The sequence below is a fragment of the Narcine bancroftii genome, chromosome 8 (genome assembly GCF_036971445.1).
Source record: "Narcine bancroftii isolate sNarBan1 chromosome 8, sNarBan1.hap1, whole genome shotgun sequence".
NCBI classification, from domain to species: domain Eukaryota; kingdom Metazoa; phylum Chordata; class Chondrichthyes; order Torpediniformes; family Narcinidae; genus Narcine; species Narcine bancroftii.
The window spans coordinates 98,112,990-98,134,058 of NC_091476.1; the positions used below are offsets into that span (position 1 = coordinate 98,112,990).

The following is a 21,069-nucleotide window of genomic DNA, read 5'->3' on the forward strand; positions in this document are numbered from 1 at the left end:
GATGTGTGAACTTTTCCTTCACTATCTGGAACTTATATGGCGGGAGCCAGCATGCCTTGGCATGGACCGGTGGGCCTTGGGTGGGGACGTAATGAAACACCCCGTGGCGTGGAAAGGCAGCAGAGAACTGCGGCTTGAGGAGGGACGGGAACTTGTCCAGGATATGCTGAAACTCATCCTTGGGCGTGCTGACCATGGCCATCTGTGGCTGCTGTGTGCAGGAGGCATTGAGGCGAACATATTGGAAGATACGGGCATCTACCAGTCGCCTACCTCGCATGTTGACCAGGAGTCCATGGGCGAGGAGGAAGTCAACACCCAGGATGGTGGTCGGTAGGGACGAAACGGTGAACCTCCATGAGAACTTCCGCTGGCCGATCCGCCATATGTTCGGATCTCTGTCGAATTGGCTGCATAGTGGGGAGGTCCTCGAGGCCGGTTCCGGGACTCGATGGCTGTGGCCGGGATGACGCTGATCTGAGCCCCAGTATCAATGAGGAAGCATCGGCCACTGACTGAATCCCACAGGTAGAGAAGGCTGTGTTCTTGGCCAGCCACTGCAGCCATTAACAGCGGCCGGCCTGCTCATTTCCCTGGAAAGAGCAGGGCTGACGACACTTCCGAGCCTTGGCTCCCCAGCGCTGGTGGAAGAAGCAGAGGCCTGAAGTGGATGACTTGCTTCTGGCTATGCTCTTTGAGGCCCCTGCAGGGGCCAGGTGTTCCACCAAAGCGCTAGAGGAAGGCTTGTCGTGGTCATGCCTGTGACTCGTAACCTGTTGGACTGCTGAGCCCTCCAGGAATCATTCGAGCCATAGCTCCTGAGCCTTTCGAGCGACTTTCCTAGGGTCGACAAAGCTCTCCTGGGACATTAACAGCCGGATGTCTTCAGGAAGATGGTTGAGGAAGATGTGCTCGAAGAGTGGGCAGTTGGTATGATCGCCCGTGAGTGCGAGCATCTCATCCATCAACTCGATTGGAGTTCTGTCCCCTAATGCATCGAGGTGCAGCATCCGAGCGGAACACTGGCACATGGAGAGGCTGAGGGAGCCGGTGAGCACCCGCTTGATGGTCCCATACTTAACTTCCGCGGGTGAGTGCTGAATGAGGTGCAGCACTCGTTTGGTGGTGATCTGGTCCAGGGCGGCAACCACAAGGTAAAACTTGGTCGAATCTGATGAAATCTGGTGGAGGTGAAACTGAGCCTCTGCATGGCTGAACCAGGTCTCCAGCTCCTGAACCCAGAAGTCAGGAAGCTTGATGGCTACAGCATTGATCGAAGGGTCGTTCATGTTGGGTTCAAATTCATTTGAACCTATCGGGGTGTCCTGAGTAAACTTATATCTCTCATTTTGATCGTTTTAGATTGGTCACAGTGTTTGAGCTACCGAAAGAAAATAGACACACACACTGAGAGCAGTTCAGTTTATACAAATGTTTATTACAAATTCAAAAGCTGATTTCAAACTACAATATGCTAGTCCTTCCCAACTATACTTATCAATGCCTGGACTAGTCCCAACTGCAGAAGAGAGGCAACGACTGTACACTTGTAGTAGGTTGTCGGGGCGCTGGTAGCAGCTTCTCCACCTCCCTCGCCCGGGACATTAGCTGGACTCTAGAAGTTCTTCTTCTTGCTGAGAGACTTTGCCACCTCTCGGAGAGTCTCAAACTTCAGCAGTGGGACCATGGCTTATATTATCCAAAAGTTGTTCACTTCATAGCTTATCTCTTTGATCAAATGATTTAATTATCTTCAAGGTCTCCTGACAGTCTGCAACCAACAAAAGAAAACTGCATCTCTGGGCCTCATGGTGGAATTTAGGTGTATCTACTAATTCATATCCATCCCTGGGCCCCATAGTGTAAATTAGCTTATGTCTGCTGATTCTAAAAAACAAATAGGTTCTCAGCCTTGCAGAAGCAAAGGTTGCAAAAGTAAAAAAAAATGTTAGAATCTTCCATTACAAGGAGTCACCTATTGTAGCGGCGGCTACACTGCTAACTGAAGGATCCCTACACATAAGAGTGCATTTAATGGGAAGCAGGAAAGAGTTCTGATGTTTATATTTCATTCCCTATAAATGTATGTACAGTTGCTTTCACAATGTTAATATTGCCGTAAGTTCAGTAGTAACCAGCTAAAAGAGGTATTGATTCAATATGGAGATTTGTTCAAATTTCACAAACAGCTTAAAAAAAAACAGAAATAAACTCCTTCAATGTGAGGATGGGTCGGTCAAAGCTATAATGTTGAATGCAGGCTCAATTTTAACATGTAAGAAGAATTTGGAGAGAGAAATGGATAGGAGAGGTATGGACTCCATGCAGCTCAGTGAAACTAGACAAAAAAATGGTTCAGCACAGACTAGAAGGGCCAAAGGAGCCATTTGCTATGTTGTATTGTTGTATTGTTCTGTTCTAATTGAGATCTTCTTGGAGAACTGAAAATGGGTGTCAGGTTGAACTTCAAAATTCTATGTCAAGTCTATTCATTTACACACCAGAATAAACAAAAGAAAAAAAACCAAAGATATGTTCCAGGTGTAACATCAAAGAATAACATTGGACACCAAGTATAAGAAGATACATTAGTCCAGGTTACAGAACATTTACACGCTTTAAGGAAAACCTTAAAGTGGGAGAAGGGGGCAGAAAATTTTCAACAGGTAAATTAAAGGCACAGCCATGAACAAAGAGGTGCATCAGACCAGAATCAGAGAAGCATCAAGACTCTGGAAGATTTCTGAGCTGGAAGACCAAACAGATGGAAGGGTCTGGCAATATCAAGAGAGTATTTAACAACAACGGTGAGAATTTTAAAACTGAGGCTTTACTACATGGAGAGGAAATGTAGATTGGGGTGATGTGTGACAGGGCTTTGGTGTCAATTAGTACAAATGCAGTAATTTGTTGGATGATTTTAGGCATACATGAAGCGCATACAGAATCGCAGACTGCCATATAAATTACAGAAACACCATCAATGGATTTTTGCTCATTCCTACAGAAAAAAAGCAATTACCGCATCACCATTACAGCGCCAATGACCCAGGTTCGAATCTGGTGCCGACTCTAAGGAGTTTGTATGTTCTTCCTGCGTCTGCATGAGTTGTGTCCGGGTGCTCAGATTTCTTCCCATCATTCAAAATATATGGGGTTAATTAAAGTATTGGGCAACACATGCTCATGTGCTGAACAGGCCTGTTACCATGCTTTCTAAATGTAAATTTAAAAATATGTCAGTCATTACAAAATCTGAGATGCCCTTTGTTTATTCAATAAAATAGCTAATTGGACCATGAAGTCAATGCTAAAGTCTTTTGTTGAAGTATCAAAATTAAAACCAATCATTCAGAATCAGATTAAAAAAATATAACACAGAAACTTACCAGTTGAATATCATCACATGGAAGCTGATGACTTTCTCTGGGTGTAGAAGAGGGACTTAAGACTTATTCTCCAAAACCTCAACAAAGCACTGCAGATAAATAGGAGTTGCTGCCTATCTTTGGGGGATCTCACTCTCCAGCTCATGAACCCTCCTACTTTGTACTTTCCCTCTTTATGCATTTCCATGCTCTTAAGGTTTAATGGAAAAATAACTTGCATCCAGCTTCACTTTAAATTAAGTTACTTTTAAAATATTTCAATTTGTTATAAATGAAATGCAAGAATGACTGGTCATTTTTGTTTTGTTATTATGAACTCACAGAGGACATGGGAATCTGAGTTAAATCCAGCATTTCACTAATTCCCTAATTGACCTAGACTGACCTGTGAGGACATCTTAGAGCAGTGGTTCCCAAATAATTTATTTTCCACTCACATGCCACATTAAGTAATCCTTTACTAACCAAAGAGCACCTATGTCTTCAAAACATCTCTTGCACCATCTCTCCATGCACACTTTCATTTGATTTATTCACTTGTTTCTACGCTCAATAGTTCATGGCCCTGGAAGTAAACTTGAGATTACTACCTGCATTTAAAATGTTCCTGCTTTTTAAAGGCATCTCCTGTTTCCTTAAGTTCTCCTCATCCAATGCTCTCAATGGCTGTATACTCCATCATTTCATTGCATCTGGATAATGGCATCCTTAACACCAGCACAAGGGAGGCAAAATGTCTCCAAGCAATCACATTTTCAGCTGCAGAAATACCTTTCTGTTCCAATTACAGTTGAATACCCAATTATAGTAGCTCTACCCTCTCATTTGTCTTCCCATCAATACATTAGAGATAGCATCCTGCCAGATATATCATCATTTAATGTCCAAAAGAAGTAGACCTGTTGGAGAGGTGGATGGCCACAGGGAATTCTGCCAACACAACTTGCCCTCCTCTGTATCTGACTGGCAATCCCCCTTCCCTTCCTGCCTGGGTTACCTTTATCTACAGTGCGACCACCCCTTCTAAACCTGTTACTCCAGTATGTGTTGGAATATAGGGGTTAATTAATAATAGAAAATATATAGAATATATGCTTATGTACTATTCATTTTGTATACTTGAATCCAGTACTATGTAACAATTTAATATTTACCTCATGCAGGAAAGGGCTTTGGCAAATACTAGAGCGCATCGGATGTCCCCCAAAGTTCCTCAACATGATTATCCAACTGCACGAAAACCAACAAAGTCGGGTCAGATACAGCAATGAGCTCTCTGAACCCTTCTCCATTAACAATGGCGTGAAGCAAGGCTGTGTTCTCGCACCAACCCTCTTTTCAATCTTCTTCAGCATGATGCTGAACCAAGCCATGAAAGACCCCAACAATGAAGACGCTGTTTACATCCGGTACCGCAGTCTCTTCAATCTGAGGCGCCTGCAAGCTCACACCAAGACACAAGAGAAACTTGTCCGTGAACTACTCTTTGCAGACGATGCCGCTTTAGTTGCCCATTCAGAGCCAGCTCTTCAGCGCTTGACGTTCTGCTTTGCGGAAACTGCCAAAATGTTTGGCCTGGAAGTTAGCCTGAAGAAAACTGAGGTCCTCCATCAGCCAGCTCCCCACCATGACTACCATCCCCCCCACATCTCCATCGGGCACACAAAACTCAAAACGGTCAACCAGTTTACCTATCTCGGCTGCACCATTTCATCAGATGCAAGGATCGACAATGAGATAGACAACAGACTCGCCAAGGCAAATAGCGCCTTTGGAAGACTACACAAAAGAGTCTGGAAAAACAACCAACTGAAAAACCTCACAAAGATAAGCATATACAGAGCCGTTGTCATACCCACACTCCTGTTCGGCTCCGAATCATGGGTCCTCTACCGGCATCATCTACGGCTCCTAGAACGCTTCCACCAGCGTTGTCTCCGCTCCATCCTCAACATCCATTGGAGCGCTTTCATCCCTAACGTCGAAGTACTCGAGATGGCAGAGGTCGACAGCATCGAGTCCACGCTGCTGAAGATCCAGCTGCGCTGGGTGGGTCACGTCTCCAGAATGGAGGACTATCGCCTTCCCAAGATCGTGTTATATGGCGAGCTCTCCAATGGCCACCGTGACAGAGGTGCACCAAAGAAAAGGTACAAGGACTGCCTAAAGAAATCTCTTGGTGCCTGCCACATTGACCACCACCAGTGGGCTGATATCGCCTCAAACCGTGCATCTTGGCGCCTCACAATTTGGCGGGCAGCAACCTCCTTTGAAGAAGACCGCAGAGCCCACCTCACTGACAAAAGGCAAAGGAGGAAAAACCCAACACCCAACCCCAACCAACCTATCTTCCCCTGCAGCCGCTGCAACCGTGTCTGCCTGTCCCGCATCGGACTGGTCAGCCACAAACGAGCCTGCAGCTGACGTGGACTTTTACCCCCTCCATAAATCTTCGTCCGCGAAGCCAAGCCAAAGAATTCATTTTGTATACTTGAATCCAGTACTATGTAACAATTTAATATTTACCTCATGGTGCAGGGAAAGAGTAATGTAAGTAAGGGGCAGCCACAGTATGTAGCAAAATTGGCTGATTACAGTAGGTTTAGAATTGCCTGCTCCCAAAATACAAAAGAGAGAATATGTATGAAACAATTTAGTAGGAATGTTAAGGCAAAATGAGGCGTTGATTAGCACAAGAGACGATGGCCAGACAAGAACAAAAAGAATCCTGACAGAAACTGTCAGAAACAAAGAGAATGGAAACTAACTCAGTAAGAAGGCTAAGACAGAGGTGTTGAGTAGAACAGAAGAATATGGCCAGATGAGAACAAAAGAAATAATTAGAAATATCTGGGGTATGAACTGATTTCCGATCAAAACAACAGGATATTCTGGCCTTGAGAATTAAGATGGGAGCTCTACACCCCAGATATCTGCAGAGCAGGAAATTACTTGTGATAAATCTTATGCAAAAAGTCTAGCAAAGAAAGCCAACTTTTGTTCTGTATGATAAGGTTGAGCTATATAAACTGTAGAGACTGGACAATAGAGGTGAGTCTTGGGGAATAGCTCACTGTGCAGGTGACCTATGAACTAACGACTGAACCAGAGCTCTGTTAAACTTTATTCTTGTGCTGTGTAATAAACTGATTGTTGAACCGAATACCTTCTCCTATCACTTCATTTAACGAACACGCTGGACTCAGATGACACATAGACTAAATTAAGGGTAGGGTAAAGCCAGAGTCCGACATATGTCTCAAAATTACAGTGCTTTCTAGTGAATCCATCTGCAGATCCAGATCCAAAATGTCTTTCCCAGTACTTGCAACTCGACATGCTTCCTGTACACCAGTTCACCAGACAACTCAATTTTCATGAAGCACAGACAAACCATGCCACAAGTCTGAGCCACTCTGGCATGAAATACCCTTCAATTAATCGCTTGTTAAACTCATTATTAAAAAAAACACAAATTATTCCAAGGATGTTCTTCTACTCAGAGTATTACTCACTGTAATATTAAAAACTGTGAATTTTATCTAATGAATTTGGTAGTAAAATTAATAGGAATACTCACCTGAATTACCAATCATTCTCCAGACAACTACACAGAATATGTGCTTAAAATTTCAATGGATCTTCTTGCACAATATTCAAAATCTAAAGTGTCAAAAACTCAGCCTTCTTATATCTGACTTGCAAGAATGTTACCCCACTGAACCCATGGCCATTGTTTTGAGATTCCACACAGATATGGCAGACTCTGCACACTAATCCTGCATACTTACCAAAACCCACACTGAAGATAACTGCACTCATAGAACCAATTTGAACAATGAAAGATCATGATTCTGTTATCTTTTTACAAGGACATCCTTAAACAATTAAGTTGGTTTATAATTTCTGTTTGTACCTTTTTCATCCTCAATTTGGTGGATTTGCAGAAAATAGCTGACAGCCAATTATATTCAGGATAATAAACATAAGTGATAGTTTTTCACTCAGCATACATTTCTGCTGACACAAGTGAAGACTTGCTTGAACTATTTGGACTTGTGGAGATAAGATAGAAAACAGGAGTGTATAATTAACTGGAGTGCAGACTAAAGCAAGAATAAACTGTAGAAAAGATTAAACTAAAAATATGGATTTCTTGCAAGAACCAAGTGCAAATTAGAAACAGCAAACATTTAAAACAAGATACACAAATTAGATGAACATCAAATGACAGAAAATGGACACGTAAGAATACATTTCACTCTATGAGTCTGTGGCACACAATTTACACCACATTAAACTACATCACTGGTATGTCTTTGAAAGTTGGAAGGAAACTGGAGCCCCCAGAGAAAATCCATGCAGACAGAGTGAAAATGTACAAACTCATTACAGACAGTGCTGGCTTCGAATCCTCGTCCAGTCCTGCATTGCACTAACCGCTATGCCAGCCGTGCTGCCCTACACATTAGAGTGCATTGAATGGGAAGCAGGAAAGAGTTCTGATGTTTATATTTCATTCCCTATAAATGTATGTACAGTTGCTTTCACCATGTTAATATTGCCGTAAGTTCAGTAGTAACCAGCTAAAAGAGGTATTGACTCAATATGGAGATTTGTTCAAATTTCACAAACAGCTTAAAAAAAACCAGAAATAAACTCCTTCAATGGTAGGATAGGTCAGTCATAGCTATACTGTTGAATGCAGGCTCCATTTTAACATGCAAGAAGAATTTGGACAGAGAAATGAATAGGAGAGGTATGGACTCCATGCAGATCAGTGAAACTAGACAAAAAAATGGTTCAGCACAGACTAGAAGGGCCAAAGGAGCCATTTGCTATGTTGTATTGTTGTATTGTTCTGTTCTAATTGTGATCTTCTTGGAGAACTGAAAATAGGTGCCAGGTTGAACTTCAAAATTCTATGTCAAGTCTATTCATTTACACATCAGAATAAACAAAAGAAAAAAAACCAAAGATATGTTCCAGGTGTAACATCAAAGAATAACATTGGACACCAAGTATAAGAAGATACATTAGGCCAGGTTACAGAACATTTACACGCTTTAAGGAAAACCTTAAAGTGGGAGAAGGGGGCAGAAAATTTTCAAAATTAAAGGCACAGCCATGAACAAAGAAGTGTGTCAGACCAGAATCAGAGAAGCATCGAGACTCTGGAAGATTTCTGAGCTGGAAGACCAAACAGATGGAAGGGTCTGGCAATATCAAGAGAGTATTTGACAACAACTGTGAGAATTTTAAAACTGATGCATTACTACACTGAGAGGAAATGTATATTGGGGTGATGTGTGACAAGGCTTTGGTGTCAATTAGTACAAGTGATGATTTTAGGTCTAACTAAAGCTTATACAGAATATGCAGACTGCCATATAAATTACAGAAACACCATCAATGGACTTTACCTCATTCTTACAGAAAAATCCTATTACAGCATCAGCGTTACAGCACCAATGACCCAGGTTCGAATCTGGTGCCGACTCTAAGGAGTTTGTATGTTCTTCCTGCGTCTGCATGAGTTGTGTCCGGGTGCTCAGGTTTCTTCCCATCATTCAAAATATATGGGGTTAGTTAAAGTATTTGGTAACACATGCTCATGTGCTGAACAGGCCTGTTACCGTGCTTTCTAAATGTAAATTTAAAAATATGGCAGTCATTACAAAATCTGAGATGCCCTTTGTTTATTCAATAAAATAGCTAATTGGACCTTGAAGTCAATGCTGAAATCTCTTGAAGTATTAAAATAAAAACCAGTTATGCAAAATCAGATTAAAAAAATATAACACAGAAACTTACCAGTTGAATATCATCGCATGGAAGCTGATGACTTTCTCTTGAAAAAGATACCGGTCTCTGGGTGTAGAAGGGGGACTTAAGACTTATTCTGTAAGACCTCAACAAAGCACTAGCAGATAAATAGGAGATGCTGCCTATCTTTGGGGGATTTCACTCTCCAGCTCATGAACCCTCCTACTTTGTACTTTCCCTCTTTATGCATTTCCATGCTCTTAAGGTTTAATGGAAAAATAACGTATCCAGCTTAACTTTAATCACAGAGGACATGGGAGTCTTAGTTAAACCCAGCATTTCACTAATTCCCTAATTGACCTAGACTGACCTGTGAGGACATTTTAGAGCAGTGGCTCCCAAATAATTTTTTTCCACTCACATGCCACATTAAGTAATCCTTTACTAACCAAAGAGCACTTATAGAAACATAGAAAATAGGTTTAGGAATAAGCCATTTGGCCCTTCAATCCTACACAGCCATTCATTTTGATCATGGCTGATCATCCACTCAGTACCCTGTTCCAGCTCTCTCTCCATACCCCCTTATCCCCCTAATAACAAGTATTAAATCTAACTCTCTCTTAAATATAGCTATGGAACCAGCCTCAATCACTTCCTGTGCAGAGAATTTTATAAATTCACCACCCTCTGAGTGAAAAAATTCTTCCTCATCTCAGTCCTAAAGGACTTTCCCTTTATCCTTAAACTGTGATGCCTGGTTCTAGACTTGCTCAACATTGGGAACAATCTTCCTGCATCTAGCCTGTCAAATCCCTTAAGAATTTTGAACGTTTTTATTAAATCTCCCCTTCATCGTCTAAACTCCAGCAAGTACAAGCCCAGTCGTTCTAGCCTTTCTTCATATGCAAGTCCCACCATCCCTGGTATCAATCTGGTAAACCTTTTCTGCACTCTCTCCATGGCAATGATGTCCTTCCTCAGATAAGGAGACCAAAACTGAATACAATACTCCAGATGTGGTCTCACCAAGGCCCTATCTTCTTCTTCTTCTTTGGCTTGGCTTTGTGAACAAAGATTTATGGAGGGGTATGTCCACGTCTGCTGCAGGATCGTTGGTGACTGACAAGTCTGATGTGGGACAGACAGGCACGGTTGCAGCGGTTGCAAGGGAAAATTGGTTGGTTGGGGTTGGGTGTTGAGTTTTTCCTCCTTTGTCTTTTGTCAGTGAGGTGGGCTCTGCGGTCTTCTTCAAAGGTGGTTGCTGCCCGCTGAACTGTGAGGCACCAAGATGCATGGTTGGAGGCGATATGAGCCCACTGGTGGTGATCAATGTGGCAGGCACCAAGAGATTTCTTTAAGCAGTCCTTGTACCTCTTCTTTGGTGCACCTCTGACTCGGTGGCCAGTGGAGAGCTCACCATATAACACGATCTTGGGAAGGCGATGGTTCTCCATTCTGGAGACGTGACCCACCCGACGCAGTTGGGTCTTCAGCAGCATGGATTCGATGCTTGTGGACTCTGCCAGCTCTACTATTGCATCAATACCTCTCTGCTCCTGTACTCGAATCCTCTTGATATGAACGCCAACATATCATTTGCCTTTTTTACTGCTTGCTGCACCTGCATGCCCACTTTTAATGACTGATGCACAGTGACCCCCAGGTCTCTTTGCATCTCCCCTTTTCCTAATTGGATACCATTAAGATAGTACTCAGCCCTCCCATTCTTTCCTCCAAAGTGAATAACCACACATATATCCACATTATGTTGCATCTGCCATGCATTTGCCCACTCACCCATCCTGTCCAAGTCACTCTGCACACTCTTAACAGCCTCTACATGGCTTACAATCCTACCCAGCTTCGTGTCGTCTGCAAACTTGGAAGTGCTGTTTTCTATTTCCTCATCTAAATCATTAATATATATCATAAATAACTGGGGTCCCAGCACTGAGCCTTGTGGTATCCTACTAGAAACTGACTGCCATTCCAAAAAGTACCCGTTTATTCCTACTCTTTGCTTCCTATCTGTCAACTAATTCTCTATCCACCTCAATACCATATCCCCTACACCGTGTCCCTTAAGTTTGTATAGTAATCTCCTGTGTGGGACCTTATCTAAAGCCTTCTGAAAATCCAGGTAAACCACATCCATTGGTTCTCCCCTATCCACTCTACTAGTTACATCCTCAAAAAATTCAATAAGATTAGTCAGACACGATTTTCTCTTCATAAAACCATGCTGCTCTGACCAATGAATTCACCACTTTCCAGATGTGCCGCAATCACATCTTTAATAACTGACTCTAACATTTTTTCCACTACCGATGTCAAGCTAACCGGTCTATAATTCCCTGATTTCTCTTTCCCTCCCTTTTTAAAAAGTGGAATTACACTAGCCACCCTCCATTCCTCAGGAACTACTCCAGAATCTAAAGAGTTTTGAAAAATTATCAACAATGCATCCACTATTTCATGGGCTACTACCTTTAGCACTCTGGGATGCATACCATCTGGCCCTGGGGACTTGTCTGCCTTTAATCCCTTTAATTTATCCAACACAACCTCATAACTTACACTTATTTTCCCCAGTCCTTTCATCACATTAGCCCCATGTCCTCTATTATTTCCCGAAGATTATTCATATTTTCCCTAGTGAAGACCGAATTAAGGTAGTTATTTAATTGGTCTGCCATGTCCTTGTTCCCCATGACCAATTCACCTGTTTCTGACTGCAAGGGACCTATATTTGTCTTTACTAGTCTCTTTCTCTTTACATATCTATAAAAACTTTTGCAGTCATTTTTTATGTTCCCTGCCAACTTTCTCTCATAATCTCTTTTGCCTTTCCTGATTAATCCCTTTGTCTTCCTCTGTAGAACTCTGAATTTCTCCCAATCCTCTGGTATTCTGTCTTTCCTGGCTAGTCTATATGTTTCCTCTTTACACTTGATACTCTCCCTGATTTCCCTTGTTATCTAAGGATGTACTACCCTCCTTGAGTTATTCCTTTTCCAAACCGGAATGAACAAACATTGTATTTCATCCAGGTGATCCTTAAATGCTTGCCATTGCCTTTCTACAGTTAATCCTTTAAGTAACATTTGCCAATCTAATTTAATTAATTCACATCTCATACCCTCAAAGTCACCCTTCTTTATGTTCAGAACCTGAGTTACAGAATTAACCCTGTCACTTTCCATCCCAATGTAAAATTCCACCATATTGTGGTCACTCTTGTCCAAATGGCTTCGCACAACAAGATTGTTAACTAACCTTCCTCATTATTCAGAACCCAGTCTAGAATGGCCTGTTCCTTCGTTGGTTCTTCAGCATACTGGGTTAGAAAATTATCCCGTATACCTTCTAAGAAATCGTCCTCATCAGTACCCTTACCAATTTGATTCATCCAGTCTATATGGAGATTAAAGTTACCCATTATAACTGCCCAGCCTTTGTTGCACGCATTTCCAATTTTTCTGTTTAATACCATCTCTAACCTCTCTACTACTGTTAGGTGGTCTATATACAACTCGCACTAACGTCTTCTGCCCCCTTGCATTTTGCAGCTCGTCCCACATTGATACCACATCATTCAAGCAAACATCCTTTCTATTGCTTTTAACTCCTCTCTAACCAACAATGCTACCCCACCTCCGTTTCCTTTCTGTCTGTCCCTCCTGAACATTGCAATTCCATGAATGTCTTCAGACATCTCTTGCACCATTTCTCCATGCTCACTTTCATTTGATTTATTCACTTGTTTCTACACTCAATAGTTCATGGCCCTGGAAGTAAACTTGAGATTACTACCTGCATTTAAAATGTTCCTGCTTTTTAAATGCATCTCCTGTTTCCTTAAGTTCACCTCATCCAATGCTCTCAATGGCTGTTTACTCCTCCATTTCATTGCGTCTGGACACTGACATCCTTAACACCAGCACAAGGGAGGCAACATGTCACCTAGGAATCACATTTTCAGCTGCAGAAATATCTTTCTGTTCCAATTACAGTTGAATACCCAATTATAGTAGCTCTACCCCCTTATTTGTCTTCCCACAATACATTAGAGATAGCATCCTGCCAGAAATATCCACATATAATATCCAAAAGACGTAGACCTGTTGGAGAGGTGGATACCCACATGGAATTCTGCCAACACAACTTGCCCTCCTCTGTATCTAACTGGCAATCCCCCTTCCCTTCCTGCCTGGGTTACCTTTATCAACAGTGCGACCACCCCTTCTAAACCTGTTACTCCGGTATGTCTCAACATTACAATACTTTCTAGTTAATCCATCTGCAGATCCAGATCTAAAATGGCTTTCCCAGTACTTGCAGATCGACATGCTTCCTGTACACCAGTTCTCCAGACAACTCAGTTTTCATGAAGCACAGACAAACTATGCCACAAGTCTGAGACACTCTGGCCTGAATTAATTGCTTGTTAAACTAATTATTTAAAAAAAAACAAAATTATTCCAGGGATGTTCTTCTACTCAGAGTATTACTCACCGTAATATTAAAATCTCTGTGAATTTTATCTAAAGAATTTACTAGTAAAATTAGTAGGAATACTCACCTGAATTACCAATCATTCTCCAGACAACTGAACAGAATATGTGCTTAAAAGTTTGATGGGTCTTATTGCACAATATTCAAAATCTAAAGTGTCAAAAACTCAGCCTTCTTATACCTGACTTGCAAGAATGTTACCCCACTGAACACATGTCCATTGTTTTGAGATTCCACACAGATATGACAGACTTTGCACTCTAATCCTGCATACTTACCAAAACCCACACTGTGAAGATAACTGCACTCATAGAACCAATTTGAAAAATGAAAGATCATGATTCTGTTATCTTTTTTACAAGGGCATCCTTAGACAATTGGTCTATAATTTCTGTCTGCACCTTTTTCATCCTCAATTTGGTGGATTTGCAGAAAATAGCTAACAACCGATTATATTCAGGATAATAAACATAAGTGATAGTTTTTCACTCAGCATACATTTCTGCTGACACAAGGGAAGACTTGCTTGAACTATTTGGACTTGGGGAGATAAGATAGAAAACAGGAGTGTATAATTAACTGGAGTGCAGACTAAAGCAAGAATAAACTGTAGAAAATATTAAACTAAAAACATGGATTTCCAGCAAGAACCAAGTGCAAATTAGAAACAGCAAACATTTAAAACAAGATACACAAATTAGATGAACATAAAATGACAGAAAATGGACACCTAAGAGTATATTTCACTCCATGAGTCTGTGGCCACAATTTACACCACATTAAACTACACCCCTGGTATGTCTTTGAAAGTTGGAAGGAAACTGGAGCCCCCAGAGAAAACCCACGCAGACAGAATGAGAATGCACAAACTCATTACAGACAGCACAGGCTTCGAATCTTGGTCCAGTCCCGCATTGCACTAACCGTTGTGCCAAACGTGCCACCCTACACATAAGAGTGCATTGAATGGGAAGCAGGGAAGAGTTCTGATATTTATGTTTCATTCCCTATTAATGTATATACAGTTGCTTTAACCATGTTAATACTGCAGTAATTTCAATAGTAATCAGCTGAAAGAGGTATTGATTCAATATTGGGGTTTGTTCAAATCTCACAAAAAGCTTAAAAAGAACAAAAATAAACTAATTCAATGTGAGGGTGGGTTGATCAATTAATAGTTAAGACTATTCTAATTGTAATCTTCATACACAACTAAAAATAGGTTTCAGGTTTGAACTATTGTTACAAGTTTCATTTACTACCAGAATAAACAAAACAAAATTTAAAAAACAAATGTATGTTCCAGGTGTAACATCAAAGAAAAACATTGGACACCAAGATACATTAGGCCATGTAACCAGGCATTTACATGTTTTAAGGAGAACCTTAAAGTGGGAGAATAGGGCAGAGAAATTTGAACAGGAAAATCAATCCAGACCAGAATCAGAGAAGCATCGAGACTCTGGAAGGTTGCTGAGCTGGAAGACCAAACAGATGGAAGGGTCTGGCAATATCAAGACAGTATTTAATAAAAACGATAAGAATTTTAAAGCTGAGGCATTACTACACTGAGAGGAAATGTAGATTGGGGTGATGTATGACAGGGCTTTGGTGTCAATTAGTACAAATACAGTAATTTGTTGGATGATTTTAGGTCTAAATAAAGCTTATATAGAATCGCAGACTGCCATATAAATTACAGAAACACCATCAATGGACTTTACTTCATTCTTACAGAAAAAACCTATTACAGCATCAGCGTAACAGCGCCAATGACCCAGGTTCGAATCTGGTGCCGACTCTAAGGAGTTTCTATGTTCTTCCTGTGTCTGCATGAGTTGTGTCTGGGTGCTCAGGTTTCTTCCCATCATTCAAAATATATGGGGTTAATTAAAGTACTGGGCAACATATGCTCATGTGCTGAACAGGTCTGTTACCGTGCTTTCTAAATGTAAATTTAAAAAAATATGGCAGTCATTACAAAATCAGTGATGCCCTTTGTTTATCCAATACAATAACTAATTGGACCATGAAGTCAATGCTGAAATCTCTTGTGGAAGCAATTATTAAAATTAAAAGCAATGATTCAGAATCAGATAAAAAATAAATAACACTGAAACTTACCAGTTGAATATCAACGCACCGAAGCTGATGACTTTCTCTTGAAAAAGGTTCAGGTATCTGAGTGTAAAAGGGGAAGTTAAAACTTATTCTGCCATTCCTCAACAAAGCACTGGCAGTAGCTAGGAGCTGCTGCCTATCTTTGGGGGATCTCACTCTCCAGCCCATGAATCCTCATACTTTGTACTTTCCCTTTTTAAGCATTTCCATGCTCTTAAGGTTTAATGGAAAAATAACTTGAAACTAGCTTCTCTTTAATTTTCGTAGGTTGTAAATTTAAAAATGAGAATTAAGTTACTTTTAAAATATTTCAATTTGTCCCCCAGGTCCTCCCAGAAGGATCTCAACTTTGTACACAGCCAGGTTGGATGGATAAAAGTGAGAACCATTGTCTTAGAAGGTGCTTAAGAGTTAATCACAAAGGTATGTCCAGAGATAGCACTGAGGCAGATTGGACAATTAATGGTGGATTTCCCGCCTTTGTGTTCCATTTTGATCACTTCATTATTGGAAGGATTTTGAAGCCATGAGAAGATTTTCAACCTATTTTTTGCTGTGCTTTGGATTCTTTTCCACTCTTGATTTCTCAGTCTTCCTCTTTGGTTTTTATGTGCCCCTTCCTGCCTTTTGTTTCAATTTTATATTCCTGTATCTCCCTGCCACTAGAATTTTAAGGTTCCCAAAATCTTGAGGAAGCAGCCTTCTAGGTCACTGGTGCTACCCAAATTGTGAACCTGTACTTTTTTGAACAAATCTCATCTTCGCAAGATCTGTTTCCAACATCTTCAGAAACTCTCTCTCTTGCACCATCTCTCCATGCACATGTTCATTTGATTAATTCTCTTGTTTCTACCCTCACTAGTTCATAGCCCTGGAAGTAAAGTTGAAATGACTACTTAGGTTTCAATTGGCCTGACTCTCCTATTTCATTAAATTCACCTCATCTGATGCACTGATATATACTGTGCCTTTTCCCCTCCATTCCTTGCAGCTGGACAATGGCACCCTTAACACTAACACAAGGGGGGGGGGGGGCAACATGCTACCTAGGAATCACATTTTCAGCCTCACAAATGTCTTTTTGTTCCAATTACAGTTGAATAGCCAATTATAGTAGCTCTGCCCTTCATTTGTCTTCCTGCCAATACATTAGAGATAGCATCCTGCCAGAAATTTCACATATAATGTCCAAAAGAAGTAGACCTGTTGGAGAGGTGGATGGCCACCGGGAATTCTGCCACCACTGGATCTGACTGATAGTCCCCCTTCCCTTTCTCCCTGTGTTATCATTATTTGTGGTGCGACCACCCCACTAATCCTGTTACACTGGGTCATCTCAACATTACAATGCTTTATAGCGCATCCATCTGCAGCTCCAGATGAAAAATGCCTTTGCCAGTACTTACAACTCAACATGCTTCAAGGACTCCAGTTATCCAGGCAACTCAGTTCTCATGAAGCACAGACAGACCATGCCACAGGTCTGAGCCGCTCTGCCATGAACTACTCAATATAAACCCTTGTTAACCTCATAATTAAAGAAAACAAATTATTTCAGGGATGTTCTTCCTCTCGGAGTATTACTCACCTTAATATTTAAAACTCTCTGAATTTTATCTAATGAATTTACTCGTAAAATTAGTAGGAATATCACCTGAATTACCAATCATACTCCAGATAACTGCCCAGGTTGTGTTCTTATAAACTTGGAGGGTTTTCTTGCACAATATTCAAAATGTGACAGACTCTTCAAACTAATCCTTCATACTTCCCAAAACCACACTGTGAAGACACTTGCACTCATAGAATCAATTTCTACAATGAAAGATGATGATTCCTGTTACCTTTTAACAAGGACATCCTTAAACTATTAAGTTGGTCTATAATATCTATTTGCACCTTTTTGATCCTCAATTTGGTGGATTTGCAGAAAAAAGCTAACAGCCAATTATATTAAGGATAATAAACATAAGTGGATAGTTTTTAATGCTGCATACATTTCTGCTGACACAGGAGAAGACGTGTTTGAACTATTTGGTGGAGCGATAAGATAGAAGTCAAGGGTTTATAATTAAATGGAATGCACACCGAGGAACGAATAAACAGTAGAAAAGATTAAATTAATAATATGGATTTCCAGCAAGAACCAAGTGCAAATTAGAAACAGCAAACATTTAAAACAAGATACACAAATTAGATGAACATAAAATGACAGAAAATGGAGACCTACATTTCACTCCATGAATCCGTGGCACACAATTTGCACCACATTAACCTGCACCCCCCCCCCTCCCCACCGTATGTTTTTGAATGGTGGAAGTAAACCGAAGCCCCTGGAGAAAACCCATGCCGACATGGTGAGAATGTACAAACTCATTACAGACAGTGCAGGCTTCGAATCTTGGTCCAGTCCCGCATTGCACTAACTGCTGTGCCAAACGTGCCGCCCTACACATAAGAGTGCATTGAATAGGAAGCAGGGAAGAGCTCTGATATTTATTTTTCATTCCCTATAAATGTATATACAGTTGCTTTCACCATGTTAATATTGCAGTAAGTTCAGTAGTAACCAGCTGAAAGAGGCATTGATTCAACATGAAGATATTCCTCTGGGAGTAATGCCTCATCATTGCAAATTCAAAGTCAAATATACATATCTGGCTTCAACTTCGTAGGGAGGGCATAGGAAAATGCACTTCAGCGTTGAAATGAATTATTTGCATCTAAACTTAATGAGACAGCCAATTGACAATATTGTAAAAACACAATGTGAGAGAAACTCAGCCGGTCAAACTGTGTATTTTATATTGCAAAGATAAAGATACATAACCAATGTTTCGGACTTGAGCCGTCTGCCTGACTGGCTGAGTTCTTCTGGCATTTCTGGTTTTGCTTCCAATTTATTTGTTTCCATAATCATTTTGCAATATGGAAAACATTTTTTCCCCCAGCTCTAAGTCTTTCTACTATCATATGGTCAGAATCAAACACTGTCCTCGAGCCATGTAGAACTTAGCTCAAACATTTTCAACAAGAAAAAACACTGTACAACAAATAAATGAATACAGCGTATTAAAGTACTGATCTAGGAAAGCAGAAAAAGTGAACAATACAACATGGAAGTTCAGACTGAGAAACAAAAATGTGGTTTGTCTTTGATAAAATAACTCACTTGCATCCGCAAATTGGAGATGATCCGTTCAGACCAAAGCTTGATATCATCAAAATAAATCCACAGTGCATAAACTGTACAGTATTTCTAAACCATGACATCAATTCCAATATTAAAATGATTTCAAATCACAAGGAAAGATTTCTCAAAACAGGAAACGACATGTAAAATGAAGAAACATTGTGAATATGCAACATGTTCATTCAAGATACATCGTTACTAAATGCCTTAATCATATTTCAAAGAAGGTAGATGTACACAGACATACTGAGTATTTCTGAGAATTAATTAAAATATTCAAAGTGACTATAACTCTGACCCACAGATTCACAGCTCATTTTGCATGTTTTGTCATGTACATCTTATGTAATAATCACCTCAAAGTTAACAGCATTACAAAGCTACTTTATTCAATCTTTTATTCATTTTGTCCTGTTGCACTGAAAGGAAGGTGCAAGTTGGTCTTAACAAATAAATAGATGAAAAGAAAAAAAAACCTCCATGCAAGTATATTTTGTGCGGGATCCACGCTGCTGAAGATCCAACTGCGCTGGGTAGGTCACGTCTCCAGAATGGAGGACCATTGCCTTCCCAAGATCGTGTTATATGGTGAGCTCTCCACTGGCCACCGAGACAGAGGTGCACCAAAGAAGAGGTACAAGGACTGCCTAAAGAAATCTCTTGGTGCCTGCCACATTGACCACCGCCAGTGGGCTGATATCGCCTCCAACCGTCCATCTTGGCGCCTCACAGTTCGGCGGGCAGCAACCTCCTTTGAAGAAGACCACAGAGCCCACCTCACTGACAAAAGACAAAGGAGGAAAAACCCAACACCCAACCCCAACCAACCAATTTTCCCCTGCAACAGCTGCAACCGTGTCTGCCTGTCCCGCATCGGACTTGTCAGCCACAAACGAGCCTGCAGCTGACGTGGACATTTATCCCTCCATAATTCTTCGTCCGCGAAGCCAAGCCAAAGAAAAAAAGAAGAAGTAGCTGCAACCCAATGTCGTCCAATCTAAAATGAACCTTTAAATATGAAATGAAACTGTCAGAGAAAGGTCGGAGAGTAACAGCACGGGCAGCAAACCTCAACCTGGGCTAAACAGGTTCTATGTGTCTACTCTCCACCACCACAGGTGACAAGTATCTGGCAAGATTTTTGTTGGGTAGAGCAGCAGTTCTTGGCTTTCCTCACACCTGCGAAAGAACAGCAGTAGCAGTACATCAGTCATGCCACGTCCATGACGCATATCAAATAATTTATAATTCATTATACTGTGGTGATTGCAGGAGCTGAAGGAAGTCACTGCTGCCACACTGATGGTCGTTAATGACTGTTCAAATTCAGCACGCCCTTTTAAGGGCAGCATGAGCTAAGTCACCTGGTGCATTGTGACATCATAATCACTGCCCAGGGTGCGCGCTGGAAGGGATGCTGGAGTCAGAGAGAAACCTCTGATGACGCCATTTCCCCATGGCTACCCCGCCACTTGGCGATACAAGTGGGGCTGGTTTGCCATGAGGATGTGCGCTGCCACACAACCCCCCCCCCCCCCCCCCAGAACCGGCTACACGTCCTGTTGCTTTGGCAGCCGGCCCCCGCACTTGGGCGCGGCCATCTGCACCAGCTGTGATAAATCTAAATGAGCAGCTTTTAAGTGGTCCACAGTAAACGGTTCTTCCCTGCCCCCCACATCTAAAGTAAAAGTCCCACCTGACCACCAAAGAACCTTGTATGGCCCTTCGTATGGGCACTGCAGCGGGGCTCTCTGTGGTCCTCTCCAGATGAACATAAATTGCACCATATCCAGATCTTTCGGTCGATGGGATGGTCAGGTGCCGTGGTGCGATGAGTGTGGTGGGTTTAGGTTGCCCAGTCATTTAGCAACTCAACTTCATTGTGCGTCGTCTCAGCCTCTGGGCTGAAAAATTCGCTTGGCAGGGAGAGTGGCACACCATAAACCATTTCTGCTGATGAGGCTTACAGGTCCTCCTTGGGTGCCATTCTAATTCCAAGGAGAACCCAGGGCAACTTGTCCATCAGTCAGGGCCGGAAATTCTTGCCATCAGAGCGGACTTTAGGTGTCGGTGAAACCTCTC

General features: G+C 41.5%; 1 protein-coding gene across 3 annotated transcripts in view; it reads right to left on the reverse strand.

Moving 5' to 3' along the window:
• LOC138741054 (cystathionine beta-synthase-like protein) overlaps window positions 1-20,245 on the reverse strand; it is a 66,205-nt gene extending 45,960 nt beyond the window's left edge. The window contains exons 1-2 of one of the 3 annotated variants that reach the window (XM_069894535.1): window positions 18,967-19,075; window positions 15,798-15,854 (exon numbers count right to left, since the gene is read on the reverse strand). Coding sequence is in view for 2 of the 3 variants with exons in the window: in XM_069894533.1 (XP_069750634.1) it covers window positions 20,167-20,194 (28 nt within the window). In the remaining variant the exon portion in view is untranslated. Of the gene's footprint in view, window positions 1-15,797; window positions 15,855-18,966; window positions 19,076-20,166 lie in introns of those variants that run through there. The other 2 variants (XM_069894533.1, XM_069894534.1) reach the window with 2 other exon arrangements.
• Between the last annotated feature and the right edge of the window lie 824 nt (window positions 20,246-21,069).